This window comes from Vespa mandarinia, chromosome 10, assembly GCF_050613455.1.
Source record: "Vespa mandarinia isolate Hongniang chromosome 10, ASM5061345v1, whole genome shotgun sequence".
NCBI lineage: Eukaryota > Metazoa > Arthropoda > Insecta > Hymenoptera > Vespidae > Vespa > Vespa mandarinia.
The window spans coordinates 4,166,457-4,185,994 of NC_140819.1; the positions used below are offsets into that span (position 1 = coordinate 4,166,457).

General features: G+C 29.5%; 4 protein-coding genes across 7 annotated transcripts; all 4 read right to left on the bottom strand.

The window, feature by feature from the left end:
• Positions 1–818: 818 nt before the first annotated feature.
• On the bottom strand, positions 819–8,752 carry Tnpo (transportin 1). Of its 3 annotated transcripts, none has more exons than XM_035876848.2 (15): positions 8,531–8,752; positions 7,324–7,399; positions 7,000–7,179; positions 6,560–6,908; positions 6,239–6,440; positions 5,778–6,171; positions 5,387–5,698; positions 5,034–5,271; positions 4,668–4,957; positions 4,493–4,591; positions 4,277–4,372; positions 3,198–3,273; positions 1,713–1,887; positions 1,498–1,624; positions 819–1,081 (listed from the first exon to the last, which is right to left on the bottom strand). In XM_035876848.2, exons 1-14 carry the CDS (start codon positions 8,735–8,737, stop codon positions 1,517–1,519), a joined length of 2,802 nt encoding a protein of 933 aa, XP_035732741.2. In that variant the 5' UTR covers positions 8,738–8,752; the 3' UTR covers positions 819–1,081; positions 1,498–1,516. The 3 variants fall into 3 exon arrangements, with proteins under 3 accessions (XP_035732741.2, XP_035732738.2, XP_035732742.1); XM_035876845.2 differs by having other exon boundaries at positions 819–1,084; XM_035876849.2 differs by lacking the exons at positions 819–1,081; positions 1,498–1,624; positions 3,198–3,273 and having other exon boundaries at positions 1,721–1,887.
• A 632-nt stretch (positions 8,753–9,384) lies between these two features.
• Positions 9,385–12,111, bottom strand: LOC118446337 (F-box/WD repeat-containing protein 9). The gene is made up of 7 exons (XM_035876864.2): positions 11,812–12,111; positions 11,557–11,716; positions 10,944–11,086; positions 10,620–10,849; positions 10,066–10,315; positions 9,713–9,988; positions 9,385–9,650 (listed from the first exon to the last, which is right to left on the bottom strand). Exons 1-7 carry the CDS (start codon positions 11,896–11,898, stop codon positions 9,573–9,575), a joined length of 1,224 nt encoding a protein of 407 aa, XP_035732757.1. The 5' UTR covers positions 11,899–12,111; the 3' UTR covers positions 9,385–9,572.
• A 665-nt stretch (positions 12,112–12,776) lies between these two features.
• LOC118446334 (solute carrier family 52, riboflavin transporter, member 3-A) lies at positions 12,777–14,375 on the bottom strand. The gene has a single exon (XM_035876860.2). It carries the CDS (start codon positions 14,373–14,375, stop codon positions 13,017–13,019), a length of 1,359 nt encoding a protein of 452 aa, XP_035732753.1. The 3' UTR covers positions 12,777–13,016.
• Positions 14,376–15,002: 627 nt separating this feature from the next.
• LOC118446335 (solute carrier family 52, riboflavin transporter, member 3-A) lies at positions 15,003–18,517 on the bottom strand. 2 transcript variants are annotated; one of them, XM_035876861.2, is made up of 3 exons: positions 17,377–18,517; positions 16,354–16,575; positions 15,003–16,274 (listed from the first exon to the last, which is right to left on the bottom strand). In XM_035876861.2, the coding sequence occupies exons 1-3, from the start codon at positions 17,505–17,507 to the stop codon at positions 15,197–15,199; spliced, it is 1,431 nt and encodes a 476-aa protein (XP_035732754.2). In that variant the 5' UTR covers positions 17,508–18,517; the 3' UTR covers positions 15,003–15,196. The 2 variants fall into 2 exon arrangements, with proteins under 2 accessions (XP_035732754.2, XP_035732755.1); XM_035876862.2 differs by lacking the exon at positions 17,377–18,517 and adding an exon at positions 16,677–17,118 and having other exon boundaries at positions 15,004–16,274.
• Between the last annotated feature and the right edge of the window lie 1,021 nt (positions 18,518–19,538).

A 19,538-nucleotide genomic window follows, 5' to 3' on the forward strand; every position in this document is an offset into this window, starting at 1 on the left:
CATTATCTATTTACACTAATGCTAACATGATCCTAATTTAATATCTTAAAAAAAAAAAAAGAAAAAAAAAAGAAAAAGAAAAAAAAAAGAAAAAAAAAAGAAATCACAAAATGGTCTGTAGGTTAAAAAACATCATGTTGTATTATTTACATACATATATAAAGTATATATACATATGCATTTTTCAATATACTTCTAACATGATGAGAAAGTGTAGTTACATAACCTAATATCACAATTATTGAAGAGAGGATTAAAGTAAGCAGAAAAATTTTGGTTCAGAACGAACGGAATGGCACTTTCTGCATATATATCGACTTTTAACGTATAAAAATACATACTCTTGAAAACCTTCTGTACACTATGAAATTTCTACAACGTACTCTATTTGTAGCTTTATCAAATAAGTATTCTACTTTGTCTAAGGCTCTATGAACTCATTGAATACAGATATGCACCTCTCTCAAAAAAATTAATTCCCTAACATATAAATTTTCGATCACAGTAGTTTAGCATGCTCTATAACGTGAGATCTACGCTTTTACTAGCCAACTAATTTAAGTTGGAATTAGTATAGCTGGGCTAGTTGGATTGCCAGCACTTGTCTCGTTTCGATACGCGAGAGTTAAACACTTGAGAGTGTTGTAGCGCTAATAGAAACGAAGTGTACAGCATGTACAGCATGTTGCTACAATAAGGTATCACTGAATGCAGTACGTTGCGGGCATTGCGTACAATACATTCGCGTTAAAAGTGGCTGATGACCACCACAAATTCCTCCCTCCCACCCCATATTACCCACCCACCCTCCCTCCCACCCACTTATTCTTTCGGCCCACTGATTTATTTGTCGTTCGTATTTCCTTATTCGTTCGTTATGTCGCTTTTCTCTTTATGTCACTGCATTCTCGTTAATGCAATTAATGACGTACTTTCTATTTCCCCTGATATTCCTTCGATGACCAAGACACACTAACGACAACGATGTTGATGAGAAGAGGCCGTGGTTTCACCCACCCACCCTGTCCACCCACGGTTTTATAGCCCGCCCAACCCCATTCGGCCTGCCCCTTAAAGCGGCCTTCTGAAAGAAACATAACAACAACGTGAAACTAAATGAATAAACAAATACATGCTTTGTAAAAAAGCTTAGAATAATTTCCTATTAAAGACAAAACGTTTTATAAAAGCGGAATTTACAAACTTGTTGGGAAAGGGCCGAAGATTGTGAAGGTAATTATTATAATGAATAGAATTTTTTTATAAAAATTTCTACATCTTTTTTTAATTCTCTTATTATACTAAAATGGCGGACGAACTTTTTCAGTTAGCAAACTAATATAGATCGTCCGTTTATCAAACGTTAGTTATGATTAAATATTTCTTTATTGGTAAGAAATAGCACTGATAAGATAAAATTTTTGTTTTTACTAAAATATATTATTTTACTAAAATATATTATTTTACTAAAATATATTGTTTTTACAAAATACATACCGCATTTAGGCGGGTTTGCTCAAACGCCGTACATATTGTGAAGCCGCTCGCTAAGCGGCAACGGAAATTGATCTGAAAACCGTTTCCAATTTTCTGGACCGACTTGATTCTTAAATCCATGTAAAATCTATAGATTGAATTAAACCAATTTATTAGAACAAATAAATTGTGAGAGTTGATTTAATATAATATTATAATATATTTGTAATATTTACTTTTTGAAACATATCCTTTAAATCGTCCCTTGGTGTAGCCCACGAAGCAATAGCATCGCAAAAATACATGAAGTCATTGACAACACCAGCTGGATTCACTGTGACCATTTGGCACATACCTCTGAATGCAGAATCCTTTTCTTCATTATCTCTTATAGTCCGCAAAGATGTACACCTAATAATAATATTAACAAATAACAATTAATCAAATTCGTTCAATAACCTGTTCGATTTCCTTTTAAAAAAGTACATTGATAAGAGACAAAGTACATATAATATTAATATCTTTAAAGTAACAATTTTTTCAATTTTAAAACAATACACAATAATTTTTTTAACACTTTATATAAACTATATCACTTTTATATTGAAAATTTTCCTTTCAAGTAATGTACTTTTTTGTATACGTGTGTATGTCTATATGTACATATATATATATATGTATATGTATATATATGTATATATATATGTACATATATATATATATATGTATATGTATATATATATGTATATGTATATATATATATAACATTTACAGATGTAATTGTGTGGCTACAATTGAATTTGTAAAGTAGCCATTTAATTATAATATTCATTCGAACATTTCATAGGTGGAACAACCTCTTATAAATAGCATTCGATGAGACAAAATAGTTTTATCTTTCACGAGGCCAGTCCTACGAAAGAAATAGATTGATTTTTATAACAATAAATGATAGAGATTGTTATTTAAACTTTTCAATGAATTGAACAAGAGACTGGCGTCGTCGTTGTACAATTATGACTTTAAGGTCGGGTTTACATTTGACATTTACCCACACTTCTTTGGCGTTCTAAAAAAAATGTATTTTTTTAGCAACAATAGCTGTAAGAGAATAATAATACTTAAGTAAGAAACTACTGCAAGAAATATTTGACAGATACCAAAGTGGCAATATAATCTACATGCACAAATATCTTCAATTGAAGCTACTTACTTGAAAGAAAAGTGTTCAAACTGAAAAACATTTACCTAACTTATCTGATGCAAGACAGGAGTACAGGCTAAGTGATTAACCGACTTAAGTGACAAATGTAAACCTACCCCCATATCTTTGAATATATATTTAAGAGCATACAACATACTTGCATGGTAGCAAATAAAAATTATAATCATGAATTCAATATAAAAATGCTGCAGAAACCATTGAGCAAGTTGGCACTAATCTCAAAGTATGCTCATTCACAAAATTATATGTTACTCTCTCCTAGTCATTTGTCTTTGTACCATTGTTGCGAAGGTAGATGCTTTGATCAAAATAAAAATATAACAGTATTAATAAACATTTATAAATTTCCTATAATATTCTTACGTAATAGTTCTTTGCAGCATTTGATATGCAATGTATTCAGGATTTGGGAAATAATGTATAATAATAAAGTGCTAATCAAAATAGAAGATAATATAATAATTAATAGAATATAATAATAAAGAAATTTACACACCACTGTCGGACAAACTGCTGTAACATGGGGGCGACGTCGTGGGGACACACATAACCTAGGCGACCGATCGTTATGGCTACAGTTTCATTTCGTTTCAGTAAGTAGACAAGTGAAGTGTAGTGAAGTGACCGGAAACACAAACAATAAGACAAACTGATAGTGAACCAACGATCAACTCAGGCGAATATGTTGTCGTTTAACTTTAATTAACTTGTAATTAACCAGTCAATTAATCATAATTAATTAATATCGACAATCAATAGAGACAGTGGGAACACAGGTGAACATATGAAATACCGACAGTGAACATAGGCAATACCGTGCTATTGTAGCTGCTGAAATAATAATAAAAATTAGATAGCAGCGTGCGAGCCCATGATTTTATAAACCGATATGAATATGACCTCTACCAAGAAATGTCAGTACAAATAAGAATAACTAAGAATACAGAACCAAATTTTTATCATGATTTTAAAGGCCAATTTAAACAACTGTTGGAAAAATATTTGGGACTTAGATGCAAGCATAATATATACTGAATTACTGTATGTTTCTATGGCAATACAGCCATACAAAGCCTGCAGGCAATCGCACACCACTAAATTAGGTATAATAGACAAATACTAGTAATTTAATTTGCTGATAAACGTGCAAGCGTGGTTATATACAACCACCCTAAATCGCTGATTTGTGTGGATTATCATTTTGTGAAAATAATTTGTAGAGAATGAATATATGCACCTAAATTTAAAATCCATCGAATGCTACATCTAGCATGATGTTTTTTTTCTTTCTTTTTTTTTTTTTTTTTTTTTTTTTTTTTTTTTTTTTTTTTTTAAATATCTGGAATACTTCTTGTATATACAAAATGTTTAAACCTTGAAGTATAACAATTCAAACGTAATTATATCAACTGATTTTCCTATGTATGTACATGGAGTATACCTTAAAAAATAATAGAGATTAAGATAACATTGCTAAAGAACTTCACGATACACTCTCCAATAATTAAGAGTATGCCCCATATATAAGCTGTTAAGCAAAATACTAATATAATTAGAAACTATATGGTAACTTACCGGTGTTTTCCAACAGCGTTTTTGGCGTATTTGGTCGGTTGATTATTTCGATTAGTTGAGTTAATATTAATGGAATATATGCACTTGTGTCAGGTCCTGGAAAAAAAAAATATGTCAGTACTGTTTAAATGATTATAATTAATTTGCTTAATCAAAGATAACAGAAATCGTAAAAAAAAAAAAAAAAAAAAAAAAAATACAAGATAAAAAATTTACCAAGCTTTATAGAAATTTCTCCAATAGCCCACGTCGCATTATTACACACTGATATAAATTCGGGATTTAAGTTCTGTCCAAGTATTGGCATAAAGTCGGCTGCACAAAATAACAATTTAATGACGTTTCTTTTTTGATTTATCCCAAAATATTATACAAATTATATAATACTTACGTATACAAGGTAGCACATGTTGAAAACATGCTTTTGTAAGGTCTCCTAATAAAGCAAAGCTGCTTTGCCTAACTTCTGGCATTCCATCTTGCATACATTGATACAATAATTGCATTACATTACTATTCATTACTAAACGTTCCATGTGTCCATCCAAGCCTTCTGCTAAACCACTAAGAAGATCCAATGCTACTATCATAAAATCTTTATCGGGTGCTTCAAACTGTTCTGGACTTTGTGTATTTGCTATATGTTGATTTAATGTCTGCTCTACTAAAGACACACATCGCCTATAAAAGATAACAATTTAAATATATAAGTATATGCCTAATAATTAAATATTATTATTTTTAATATAATTTTTACCTATACACAGGTTCACAGTATGGTAAAAATCCAGATCGTAATGCTGTTGCAACTGATGAAAGACATTCCAACAATGGGAAAAGATCTTTATCTTCGTCCTTTAAAACATTCCATTTGTTGATTAAGGGTGGCATAAGAAGATTTATATAATCTGGTTTATTTAGATGATGGCCCACTGAATCGGCTAACGTACCGATTGCGTCATATAAAATTAAAAGATTTTTATGTTGATATTTACCTGGAAAAAAAAGAAAGAAAAAAAAAGAAAGAAAAAGAAAATAACATTCAATTTAATTACTAGCAACTATAAAATTATTGTTAAAGTCCAAGATCTCTATATTTTCAATACTTACCAAAAGCAAAAACAAGTGTCTCAAGAATAAATCCAAGATAAGGGACTAATTCTGTACACGCTTCTTCTTCCAATGTCGCAAATGCAGAACATGCTGCTTCTTGTACACGTTTGTTACCATCTAATACCCTTTTGAGAAGCTCTGTCATTAAAGGTTTTAAGTGCGTATCATGTGGTTGTGCACAAACCCAATGAGCATAACGACTTAAAGTCCAGCAAGTAATAGCACGGACAAGTGCTTTTTTATCGCTGAGACAACTGATTAAGTAAGGTATTAACTCTGATAAATGTGGAATCATTCCACTCATACATCCTGTGAAAAGAAATAAAATATTACATTTATATTCCATAAAAAAGCGCACGTTTATAAAATAAATATAAAATTATTGTACCTTCAGCAATAGCTCCAAGGGCCAATATACCAGATTCTTTAATTTCCCAATCTTGATGAAAGAGAGTTTCTTTTAAAATAGGTACTAAAACTGGCAACAGTTCTTCTCTAAATACATTTGCTAGCATATCTAATGCGGCAGCCGAACATTTTCGTAAATTCCAGTCACTAAGCGTTGAATCGTCATCAGATCCGTCTTCGGCATCTAAATCTTCATCATCTCCTCCACCATTTTCATCTGTATGTTTATTCATGTTGGCATGATGCGAATGATGTGTCTTTGATTTATGAAACCTTGGTCGTATATCTTCTTCTCTATCTGGGATCATTTCATCTTCTTCTACATCTCCTTTGAGAAGTATTATATCAATTTCGGAGTATTTCATACCTCGTACCTGTTAAAAAGAATCATATTTATTTTAATATTCATTCATTCAGATTATTGCAAATAAATTCACTTACCAAAATGGGTACCAATCGAGTTAAATGTGGCGCAAGAGCTTCTTTACAAATTTGTTGTTCTGCCAAAGAGAGCCAAAATTCACAAGCTTCTAATGCAACTCCTTCATCTTGATCTTGAGTTCTCATTAACATGTACTCTATTATGTTATGCATATTTGGAATCAATCTATCCATTCGAACTTCAAGTAACATCACGAGAGCCCTTTAAAGGAATTAAATTGATAATGCTAATTTCTAATTTTTTTTTTTCCAAAAAAAAAAAAAAAAAAAAAAAAAAAAAAAAATATGTAAAAATTTATTCTTGTTATACTATTTTTATACCTGCACACATTTTTTCTCACATCAGGATCATCATCAGTAGCTAAATGGAAGAGATTTTCCAGAAAACTATCTATATGAATCATAAGCACCTGTGTACGAGTTATAATGAATTGATTAACGCAAGCTATTGCGTGTGATCTAATTTTTGGACTTGTATGTCTGAAAAATTGCAAGAATTTTGGAATCAAAACATTCAAAGGCCGATTAAGTGCATCGGAATCTAATATCTCTGCGGAGTCTTCACAAATCTTCTGTAGAGCACCGAATGCTCCTTCGCAAACATTATAATCTTGCGAATCCAACATTTGACAAAGAGCAGGTAATAATTCTGGCCAAGTTGTTAATTCACCTATTTTTTTTTTTAAACATAATTTGCTTTAAATAATTCTAAAACCTTACAAAATAAAATTTAATAACAATGTAAATAACAATATCCTCACCTTTGGATGCAACGGTAGTTATTAAAATACCAACAGTAGCACGAATTAAAGCCGAAGGATCTCCAATAGCAGACAAACATTCTTGCTTTATAAAATTTGTAACTTCTGGTAAAAATTTATGAAAATGTGCCTTCACATTGTTTTTCAATATTAATCCACTCAGAGATCTTGTTGGTTCATCTTAATAACAAAAAAAAAAAAAAAAAAAAAAAAGAAAAAAGAAAAAAAGGAGAGAAGAAAAGAAAAAAAAACGTCATTAATTATTTTTCCATCTATGTTTGGTTAACTACAAATTAATCAATTATATTGACAAAACTTTCTTACCTTCGGATGTAAGTTTAGTTAAGATGAAAATTAAATAATTGTTAAAATCTGGAAATTTGTTTAGCTCTTCCAATTTCTAAGCCAATTATTAAGGAAAACAAGTTTTGTTTTCTTGACATTATCAAATTCAGAATTATATGATGTGTATATGTACGCGTGTATATATATATATATACACATAAATGTATACATACATACATATACATATATATATACATAATATATTGATAAAGTATAAGAATCGTTATTTATAAACTATTATTATTATATCATCACGATATATAAAATAAATCACACATTGGCTTCATTTAAACAAAATAAAAGGAACGTTATTTCTGGAGAAAACTTCAAAGATATATTTTTTGTTTCCATTTTAACGAATCGAGACATTTAAAAAAGAAAAAAAAAAAAAAAGAAAAAAAAAAAGAAAAAAAAAGAAAAATAAAATAAAATAAAATAAAACAAAAGGATATATATATATATATATACATAAAATTAATGGAATAAATAAATAATATATTTAAGAAATATCGATGAAATTGCGAAAAACATAACAGGAAATTGAAATCATATAGTGTGTCGAGAGACATTTCGTGTAACATATTTCTTGGCGGTTGAAGCTCACGTGTTACAACATTATTCGAGAAAAGACATGAACAAAACGATCGACGCGCTCGGAGCATCAAATTCTAAGCTGATCGATGGGCGAAAATAAAGTCAAGAATAAAGATGACGTCTTTGTTTTGATAGGATCATTAAAGGGAATTGGATTAATTTCGATGAAATGTCTCTGAATCGAACGGGTTACGGATAGAAAAAAAGGTAGACCATGACAGGCTGCGCAAAAGCGCGCCGATCGCATACATACATACATACAACGGCAAAGGAATAGAGCCAAGAACTCGCGATTGTAATGGGAGGGGTGGGAGGAAAGTAGAAACGAGAAGGATCCGATTGAAAATTTCACACAATAATATCATTATCTCGTTCTATCGATGATATACGATACCAACCGATCGAAAAACATTGACGATAATACAATCCCATAAAAATCGTCAAATCTCCGTCGCTTCTCTTTCGTCACCATCGGCGTCCACTGTCTTACGACCGGGAAAAGGCACAAACCGTTCCGTATTTTTGAAACTTCAACGAACTAATTTGGCGTTTCTTCGGCGAAAAAATATGACGATAAGAAAAAAAAGGATACTTGCTGTACGGCTCTCTGTGTTGCCGTATCCGGGCTTTGTGATTCCTTAAGAAGCGTAAGGATTTGTCGTAGTCCTTCTTCTTGCGGTTGCCACGCCATTTTCATCGTGTTTTTCACCAGCACCACCGAATGCAGCCAGCCTTCTCTGACCTCGCAGATAAACGGAAGCTCCCTACGGTTACCCCCACCACCATGCCACGAGAGCATAGCTTGTAGCGCCGGTAGCTTTTCCCGTATTGGCGATTGCGCGTGGAGAAGGAGGACCTGCTCGATCGCCTCGTGGACCAATGTTCCACCATCGATTAATCTTCTGCATTAATTAGATCATCGTTCCACATCTTCGAGCGTCGATATTCGAACGTACGCCGATTCCTTGGAATAGACAATTGAACGTTTTCATATTCGCTCTCTTTGATCAGTTAGCGGACCGCTACTTCCGGCGACGACGACGCCGCCTATCGATCGACCCTATGTCCACCGTTCCTTCGTCCATTTCCTTCGTTTTTTCATTTTCAAAATCAATATTTTTCTTTCATTTTTTTACCTTTGTATCTCTCTATCCATTGATTCATTACCATTTACCCAAGAGAATATTTAAACAAATTTTGACCTATTGTTCCTTTTTTTTTCTTTTTCTTTTTTTTTCCATCATAAATTGGAATGAAATATGTTTAAATGAAAAAAATTTTTTTAAACATAGGTAAATGTTAAAAAGAAAAAAACAATACTGACTCACAAGAAGTAAAGTTTTTTAAAATAATAATAATAATAATAATAATAATAATAATAATAATAATAATAATAATAATAATAATAATAATAATAATTGATATTGAATAAATTCAAATTAAATATTAAATGAAAATAATATTTACTGAATTATAACAGAAAATATTTTGTTCTTATGCCTAGCAAACTTATATAGAGCAAAGCCTTTATTAAATCATAATATATACTTGATTTATATAATTCCTTCTAAGAATGTAGACTGAATATAAAATGTAAATGTTATTAGCAATATGTATAGTATGACTCATGAACATCATGTTCTTGCACGAGGTCTCCAAATTTCTATCCCTTCGGTACCAGATACAGCAAGGACATCATTCAAATAATCTATCTGTAAAATATAATGAAACTAAATTACATTATATGCCTACATACGCACTTCTATATACATACACTAGCTATCTCTCCATAGCCACAAGTTAGAGTGGTAAGATTTTGTGGTGGATCAGTTGGACTTGAAATTCTCACAGTTTTGTCCATGGAACTTGTAATTACACAACCAGGAGTAAAATGAACACCGGTTATTCCTTTCTTATGTTCAGTATCGTAACATTTTATAGGCTCAAACTCTCTCTTTAAATCTAACACATGTAATTTTGCGCTACTATCGCCAACATATACCAAATCTTTTTGCATACACACACTCATAGGGAATGATTCTTTTGAGATCTAAAACAGATCACTGTATGCATCTGTCGAAGGTCGTACAACGTACATATAAAAGGAATTAAGAAGAGAAATATTACTGTGATTGTTTTCATAATTTTTCCAGCTCTTTGATCCCATATTGAGACTGTTTTATCCTCACTGGCAGATAAAATATAATTTGAACTCATTGCAAGACGAATAACGGCTCTCTGATGTGGTTGATATCTTGCTATAGGACTATATCCAGACCTTGAATCAAACACCAATACTGTTTTGCAGAATGAACCAGTAGCAAAGAGAGCTAATTCCGGGCATGAAGCTATGCAAAGCAGAGCACCTGTAACGATCCTACAGAAAATGAAAAATTTTTGCTTAAGTATCTAATAGATTAGAAATAAAATATATGTTTTTCACGATCCCGATTGACAGAGCGAGCGAGAGCATCCCAATGTTTTAAATGCATGTTTTATTTCTTTTGGGACTTTGTAATTAAAGAAATATATTATATAGAGATTGCAGAAAAATTTTCCATAATACCAATCATTGGAATATCTTATCATACAGTTATTTTATGAAAAAGAATCTCATCCCTTCCTCGCTCAGCCTTTCCATTATAAGAGCAATAGAAATGACCAGCTTGGTTGTCATATACATCTTATAAGTTTTGAAGTGGACAAGGCCAGTAGGAGTGAGAGTCCAAGCCTTGACATTTTGATCCCAACTACAGCTATAGACCATGTCATCTATTGCTGTTAAATCCCATATCCATCCATTATGAGCAAAATCTATACAAGTACGTTGCACATGATAATTATCTTCAATGGGAAGGCTACAACATACTAAAGATCGATCTCTTGCTCCGGATATACAAATTCTTCCATCCTTTGTACAAAGAAATTATATAATTACTTATTATTTATAATATTATATATGTAATTGTATAAAAAAAAAAAATATAGCTTCATTTATTACTAACGTGCATTAACAGCAGTCCATCTATAGTACTGTATTGTACATTGGTAAGAGATAATTTCTCCACTGAATTTTTGTTTTTCCATAATGAAGTTTGTTTCTCAATCGCTACACACGATAACTTCCAAAACAGTTCATCGTCTTCAGCTGAAATTACATATATCACTTTGACAAACAGTAATATAAACTTTTAAGGATTTGGTACATATTATTAATCTGTAAACAAAATCGAATAGAGAATAAACATAGAATATTTATAGTGCAATATTCTTGTAAGAATAATTCAATGTACAAAGATACAAAGTTATTGGTTAATTAGAATTACATAAAAAAAAAAAAAAAAAAAAAGAAATAAGAAAAAAGAAAAAAAAAACGATTTACAAGAATATTAGAAGCAACCAGTTAATAAAAGTTTTAATAAATACAGATTTGTTATATATAAGCATAATGTAAATTATTTTGTTTTTTTAATGATCTTTATCTTATTACTTATATTAAAAGCTGCAATAGTTGACACTGTTAATCTTTTTATTTTATAAAGTAACAGATGGTGTTTTATTTATTTACAGAATGATTTTGGTCGTGCAAGGCACAAGGTGCTATCAATTTGAGCTAACCAGGAGGCAAAATCGGATAACCAGTATTTGGAAATATTTGGCTAATTCTCATTTTCCAGAATGAATTATCGTTCAGTATTTGATAAAACTGTTTACAAACTAAACTCAAATTGTGCATCAATGTTTCCGCATCTAGGAATGAGCAGACGTGTAGAAATATCTAAAAAACAAACAACAAAAAAAAGTAGGTATAAATAAAAGTTAATAACGAAACATACGCATACACTTATATATTTATCGTAATATTTGTCAAACCTCTATTGGAAGATGCAGTAATGAAATGGACTGTTCTTTGTCAGATTGATCATCTTTCTGTTCAAGGCTTGCTTCTTCATCGCACATTTTAACGTAGAATGTCTAAGTCAATCGTTATTTTAAACAAATCTTATGCGAACATATTCAATATTTTATATATATATGTATATATATTTATACAAAGTATTTTCGAATAAAAGAGATCATCAAAAAAATCGTAGATATTTCTAACACCCGTAGTATTGTTATGCTTATATTCTTTATACACCTCTTCACCTTCTATAGATGCGCATGACTCATTCAATCATAGCATAACACTTTCTTCAGAGTTTGTGAAACTCAAAGCAGGGCCGACAACTTACAATATTAAAAAGATTCACTTTAAGAATCGAACATAATTTTTATTTTTAATCTTAAAAATATTTATTATTCCAGTATTAATTAATGAAAAAATAATAAAAGTTTATTTTCATATAGAATTAACTATCTTTTTCTTTTTATTAATTATATACGTATAAGGTTAGATGTTATCATTGAATTCTTTCTTATTTAAAAAAAAAAAAAAAAAAAAAAAAAAAAAAAAAAAAAAATATATATATATAAATAAATAAAAAACAACCACATAGACATGAGCCAATTTATTAATAAAAATAATTAAAATCGTAACAAAGTTGCCAGAAAATTATATTTTAAGTGTACAATATTATAAATCTAATAACATGATATAAAAATTCCCTTAATTTTTGTAAACATCACCTTAAACATTTCACATATATGCTTAATCATTAACAATTAAATATATCAAATGTAAACGACATTAATTTCATGGTGTTTATGACATTATGTGTTTATATCTGTTGAATAAAATATTTGTGTGTGTTTGCCTAGATGATATGTAAAATAACAAGTTAATTTAAACGTACTAAATATTGAATTATTTGAACTTGTTGATTACATTTGAACTCTGCACATGTAAACTCTGTTATTATATATACGTCATGACTTTTTTTCTTTCCTTTTTTTTTTGTAATACATTTATAATATGTTTATTCAATATTTTTTTTATCATACATTTTAATTAATTTAATTTTTTTATTGTCCTTATTTCTTTGAAACGTCTATTATAATAATGATAAATAATTTGTAAACTTATACAGATGGAAAGTTTGTATATATATATATATATATATATTTTTTTTTTTTCTTTATGTATGGAAAAGATCTGTGAAATTGATTAAAGTAAATGAAATAATCGCTCCACTTGCAGAACCTCCCTGCATAATAATGCCAACATAAAAAAGAATATTTTCTTTTTGTACCTGTCTAAATATTGAAATAATAATAAGTTTCACATAAGAAATTAATCCTATAAGAATAGTCCATGATATTAATATAATTATTACACCAATTTTAGATTCTTGGAGGGGTACAAAAGGAGACATCAGTGCTACATATGTAACATAACTACAAAGTATTAATATTATTGTTGATAAAGAATGAATAATATTTAAATTTGATGGTATAATCCAAAATGTTATAAAACATGCAATTGGATTTGCAAATTGTGATAAAGTAACAGACAATTGATATGTTATATTTCCATATGGTAAAGAAGAATATGATTGTATGCTTGGCAAAAATCCATTACCAAAGAAACAAAGGAAGCTCATTAAAATAAGTAGGTACAATTTTTTATAAATAGACATTTCGTAATCTACTTTAAGACATTTTGCATTTTTGCTTTCGTCATTTGATAAAGAATGTTTAATTGTCTGATCATTTTCTAAACATAAATTATTGGAAGCAAAAATAGGTTTATCTTTAATATTATAATGTGTAACTTGTATTTTATCCTGACTATTTTTATTCTCTTGATAATTTTGTTTGATATCATGAAATGAAAAATACTGTAATATGATGAATGCAATTAGAGATAGGAATAGAACAAGAAAGATAAATAGAAAATAATATAATGGAGAAAATCTAAAATTAGAAATTATTTCTTTTGATGTAATGTTACTATTTGTGACACATTCTGTATTTTCTCCAATATCTTGCATTAATGAAACTAAACTTGGTAGCACACCGCTTAATCCTTCACCAATAAAATATGACGTCATATATGTTTTTTTAAAATTGCGAAGATAAGGCATAAATAGCACAGAACTGAAGCACCCAACAAGTGCCGTAAAAAATGTTAAAACAAATAATGCTAAACTATATTCTGAATTTGATATAACAACAGTTCTGTTATAAAAAAATATTAAAAGTGCCATAGAAATATTTCCTATAATAAGAATTCCTAATATAGATAAAAATTCATTTATTTTAATTTGCATTTGTTGTAAAAATGTATATATTATTGGTCCCACATTAGCCATTTGTATTGCTATTACTATATAAGTTGGTAAAGCTGAACCTTCAGGAGAACAATGAATGAGTATTGGTAATTGTACAAAGATTCCATTAACACCTATCCAAGCAGATATACCAAACAGAACGATGAGTAAATGCATATAGCTGGATCTGTTTTTTAAATATTCTTTGATGTTAATCGTTGTCATTTTGATGAATTTCTAGTAATATGTAGATATCTTGGACCAATTTGGATGCAAGTTAGCCTCTGTTTGCGGCTAATTATGCCTATGCAAGTTAAATTATAAATAATATATCAATAAATAAAGATCTATAATTAATATTGCAAAACAATTTAATATATAAAAGCACATGTATCCTTTTTTCGAAATATTACCGTGATGTTTATAATTTCTTAATTTGCGTATTTAATATATATGAAAAAATATTTATATAAGTGGAATAGCTAAAAGTCACTATTCAAAATATATGTTCAAAATATATGATAAAATAATTACTTACTGAATTTCACCTGATTGATCTTATGCAGACAAATAAAATGTTAAAGTGAGTTCATTTTCATAATTTTATCAACTTAATCATTCAGATTTGTCAGATAAAATCAGTTTTATCTGACAGATATACGAGTCATAGCAAGAATTTGAATATGATAATGTTATCCCTAAATCAATATTAATTTTACTAGAGATATACTATAGAAAATCTTTAAATACTTTGTAGATAATTTCATATATTGTATCTTATGTAGATAACGTACAAGGCCAGTTGTACACATCTACTAAAATTAAAAAAATGTATACATATGAATATATCATTTATTTATTTTAAATAACTATCGCTGTGTGATCTGAATTATGTCTATTTACTTAACCGACTTGACAGGCATTCATTGTCATTTTCTTTTCTAATTTTGACAGACTGTAAGTAGTTTTAATAGTTAATTAAGTACTACTATTAGAAACATCACATAAAACGTGAGAACTATTTCTTCATATTATTTAAAGAAAAATCAATGTATATTATCACATGGAGAGTACGAATGAAAGATTTTCATATGATTAACTAACACAAATGTTATTATTGCACCTATTAAAGAACCAATTTGTGTAGCAACACCGGTATAATATAAACCTCTACCTGGGTCTGGTCTGAATAAAGTGGTAATACCCATTTTTATAAATCCTATTAAACCATTAACTAATATCCATGAAACTACAACTAACATTTCACCCATCCATGTATGCTGTAAAGGTGGATTAGGTGATTTTATAGCTAAAAATAAAACAAAACAAGATAAAATAATAACTAGTCCCATAAGTCCGCTAAGAAGGCTAATTTTTGGAGATTTTATAATAAAACCTAAACACATTGCTAATGGACCAGCCATTGAAGATAATGTTATTGTTAAATGATAACCTACATTTCCATAAGGTAAACAAGAATAAGATTGAATACTAGGAAGAGTACCATGACCAAGAAAACAAACAAGTGCCATCATAGATAACAAATAATAATATGTACGTTTGGACATTGTCCAGCCTGAATTTGTTTTATAACTTGGTGGAGCTTTGGTATCTGTTGGTAGTGTTTCCATGCTCGATGGAAGTTTAACCCTTTCGCCAATGGCGACTGGCAATTTGTTTAATCCAAGAAAAGAAAAAAAACTCAAAAATAATAACGTACAGATGAAAATAAAAAATGTCTGTGTAGAAAACCTGGGATCTGGATAGAAAGGTTCAAACTTTAAATCAGATGATCCTGCTTTAGTAACATTTTTACATCCAGGATTTCCACCAACACCCTGAATCAATGCCACAATACTAGGTATAAAGCCACTAAGACCTTCTCCTACAAGATAGGAAACCAGATAAATTTCACGGTAATTCCTCATGTAAGGCATGAAAAGAACAGAACTAGTACATCCAACGATAGCTGTTACAAACATCAGAGACAGAAGGCTCGTTGAATGCATATTTCCAAATATTACTGATGTTTTATTATAGAGGAATGCTAAAATAAAAGTAGATAGTACAGCTGCAATTAGCATTCCATATATGATTAGTTTATCATACGCCCATGCAGTATATCTGAAATGGAATCATTAGCATTCATCAAATAAAAAATATCATTTTAATATAATACTTATATAATTTTATGAATACTTACTTAATATATAGCGTGTATAGAATTGGTCCTAAGTTAGCAAATTGTACTAGCATTACCATATGGGCTGGTAAATTCCATCCTTCTGGCGCATTATTTATTAAAAGGGGTAATTGCACGTAAATACCATTTATACCGATCCATGCACCAATACCAAAAAATAGGACAAGAATGTCAACCAATATTCTTCTATTACTTAATTTTTTGGTTAACATTTTGTAACTTCTTAAAAAGTAAAATTAAAATTTATTTAAAATCTCATCACCGTTTCAATCAAGCAATATCATCTTTTTCTTTTTAATAATTAACAACTTGTAACAACTCACTTATATTTCGTACAATGTACAAACGATTCTACGAATTTTTAATAAAATATATAATTCGTCAATGTCGTGTATTACGTTCTTAACGATTTAAATAATTTTTCAATTTAATTACTGATATCCCTTTTATAATATCAAATTATAAAATTGAATTTTCAGAATAATCTTTCGTTCTTGGGAAAATATTGTGGAGTACATGCGAATAATTCATTGACAATACGTTTGCGAATAAAATACATATCACTTAATATAATTTAATACAAATAAATATTTTTGATTTCAAACAATACGTTTTACGAATTCTTCGGCATTCTATATAAACATCATAAGTCTCCGAACGAGATAGGAAAATTTTTCTTTAATGAGAATTTAATTCAAATTTATGATAACCTCAATCTCATTCACTTCTCACCATAAAGTCTGTAAGACGACTGCCACGAGTGATTACTCGCGTGTACTTACAACATTTTGCGCATGCGCGTCCCATTATCAATCCCCTCCGCATCCGTAATGGCGGATATTGCAAGAAGATACGGTTTATTTTTTTAGAAATTAATCGAAATAAATATACAAATACCTAAGCTGGTACCTATCTTCAATTAAATTTTTCGCAATAGAACATAATATTTATGACAAAGGAGATTAAAGAACAAAAATACAGTTGAATATAGCAAGAATTTTATAAAAGACGAGGCAGACTCACAGATGGTTTAAGTACATTAGTATATGTCTCAAAACTGTTGAGAGAGTGTGTTGGTATGTACGGATTTTACAGCGCAACACACGAAAAAAGGTAGCAAAGGTGCTATACATAGTGCTTAAAAGTACGAACATACATCTTAATTGAAAAGAGTTCCGGCAACGATAGGCTGTAAAGAAATGGTAGAGAATATAATAGAGATAGAAGCTTCTTCGTACTGAGTTTGAATATCGTCGTCGTTCGTGGATTTCCTTTTTTTTTTATTTTTACATATTATGTTCTTATGACCATTAATCATCGTTATAACAATTTGGTCGCGATAATTTAGTATTTCTAATAAATTGTTAACAAGCTTTACGTCAGACTTGTTTACTGCAATTCTGTCGCATTAATTTTGCACAAGATCATTATTATGGTTACTAAAATTATCATACTCTTTCTTTTTATATTAATTTGATTTTCTGCGTTTTAACGTTATATTAGACAGACAGATAGATTTTTTTTAATGTTCTTTTATTTAATTAAAAAAAAAAAAAAAAAAAAAAAGTAAAACAAGAAAAGCAAAACGAACGACAACGTTATAACTCGGGGATCGACGGTGTACACGTTTACAAAGATTATTCTCGTAGATTTGGGAAATTCCTGAGAATTTACTGAAAAAGATGGCAATATAGGTATATTTTGTATAAAGAAAAAAGATGCTTCAGAAATGTGAGTATAAGTAAATACGAACGACAAAGCCTTTTTAAAATCTCCAAGTGTTGTAGGAAAAATTTAGGAAATCTCTCCTGTATTTTGTCGAATTTCTGCAAATTGTTTAGTTCTTTAACGTGCAAATACTTCGTCAGTCCTTTATCATCATATTCTCCAAAAAATTTGATTCTCATCTAGCGTAGATTAATTCGAATCTTCAATATTATTTTAAGGAGTCTTCGATCGCTTATCTGTATCATCTTTATGTCTGATTGTTGTTTGTTTCGCTAGCAAAAAAAGAAAAAAAAATTTCTGTTCAAATCTGAAACTAATTAAAAAAAAAACAAAAAAGAATTTCAAATTATATCATACATTTGTAACTATCGTTGTAGCTTTTTCTATTGAAAATTATCGATTAAATATCTAACAAAATTTATTTAAAGAGAAAAATTCTTAAATTATTGATATCATTTATATTAATATTTTTCTTTTATGACTTTTACTCAGACAGTTATATTCAAATAAAAAAATGTCCATTCCTAATACGATAGACAGATATTTTTTGCGACGGTAATTGAAGATAATTTTAAGGAAATGAATACGTTTGTAGTGTTATTATATACGAAGAAGATTGTACAAGGCTGTATCTATTTTCAGAAAAATATAGAAAGAAAGACTCCTCGATCAAATATGAAGATTATCCAACGAAGTATTGCAATATTATCTTTCTTTTATCTTTCCTTTCAATTCCCTTAACATTTCCATTACATCAAAACTTCTCTCTCTCTCTCTCTCTCTCTCTCTCTCTCTCACTCTCTCTCTCTCAACCTTCTAATTTGTCTGTAATAAACGTATATACAAAGTGTACACGCTCCGATAATTCAGAGAAGGATGCGTTTGGTACAATATATATATATGTATATATTATATCCTAACCGAGATCTGTAACGATTACAATTGGATTGGACCATGTTTGAAAGTACCGATACAGAGAACATTGAAAAAGGAGAATTCTTTTTCTTTTTTTTCTTTTTTTTTTTTTTTTTTTTTTTTGGACGAAATCGAACTTTTATTGTCAACGATCCGTTTCGCTCGTGATAACAAGAGAGAGAATTTACAAACGAAACAATCTGGTCACTCTCAGAAATGATTGTTTCGAGAAAGAAGAAAAGAAAGAAAAAAAAGAAAAAAAGAAAAAAAAAAAGAAAAAGAAGAATAACATTATTAAACGTCAAAAATTATTAAAGCATGATAGGAATTTTTTTTTCCTTTTTTCTTTTTTTTAAAATAGTATGCGATAGCAGTTAGCCGTAAGTTCTTTTCCGTCACGGTACGTTCAAACGATTTCAGCGAGGCGAGGATTTTTTATGGATATTTCATGGGTATTTTATGGATTGATAAATGTTAAGGGCTAAATCCCCACAATGCGGAATTTTAGAATCACATGAAATACGACGATTTAACATGGCACT

What these genes read in the sequence shown, in the direction of transcription:
- Tnpo (XM_035876848.2), bottom strand. Translation starts at nt 8,737, where the DNA reads ATGCTCTCGTGGCATGGTGGTGGGGGTAACCGTAGGGAGCTTCCGTTT. An exon ending in CACAGAGAGCCGTACAGCAA is followed by an intron (nt 7,400 to 8,530) that starts GTATCCTTTTTT and finishes TAATTGGCTTAG; the next exon opens with AAATTGGAAGAGCTAAACAA. An exon ending in CAGCAGTTTGTCCGACAGTG is followed by an intron (nt 1,888 to 3,197) that starts GTGTGTAAATTT and finishes TATTATTATTAG; the next exon opens with GTGTACATCTTTGCGGACTA.
- LOC118446337 (XM_035876864.2), bottom strand. Translation starts at nt 11,898, where the DNA reads ATGTGCGATGAAGAAGCAAGCCTTGAACAGAAAGATGATCAATCTGAC. An exon ending in AAATTATGAAAACAATCACA is followed by an intron (nt 9,989 to 10,065) that starts GTAATATTTCTC and finishes GATCTGTTTTAG; the next exon opens with ATCTCAAAAGAATCATTCCC. An exon ending in GCTATGGAGAGATAGCTAGT is followed by an intron (nt 9,651 to 9,712) that starts GTATGTATATAG and finishes TATATTTTACAG; the next exon opens with ATAGATTATTTGAATGATGT.
- LOC118446334 (XM_035876860.2), bottom strand. Translation starts at nt 14,375, where the DNA reads ATGACAACGATTAACATCAAAGAATATTTAAAAAACAGATCCAGCTAT.
- LOC118446335 (XM_035876861.2), bottom strand. Translation starts at nt 17,507, where the DNA reads ATGTTCGTACTTTTAAGCACTATGTATAGCACCTTTGCTACCTTTTTT. An exon ending in CTAATGTACTTAAACCATCT is followed by an intron (nt 16,576 to 17,376) that starts GTGAGTCTGCCT and finishes TTACTTTTTAAG; the next exon opens with AAGTTACAAAATGTTAACCA. An exon ending in CTATACACGCTATATATTAA is followed by an intron (nt 16,275 to 16,353) that starts GTAAGTATTCAT and finishes ATTCCATTTCAG; the next exon opens with ATATACTGCATGGGCGTATG.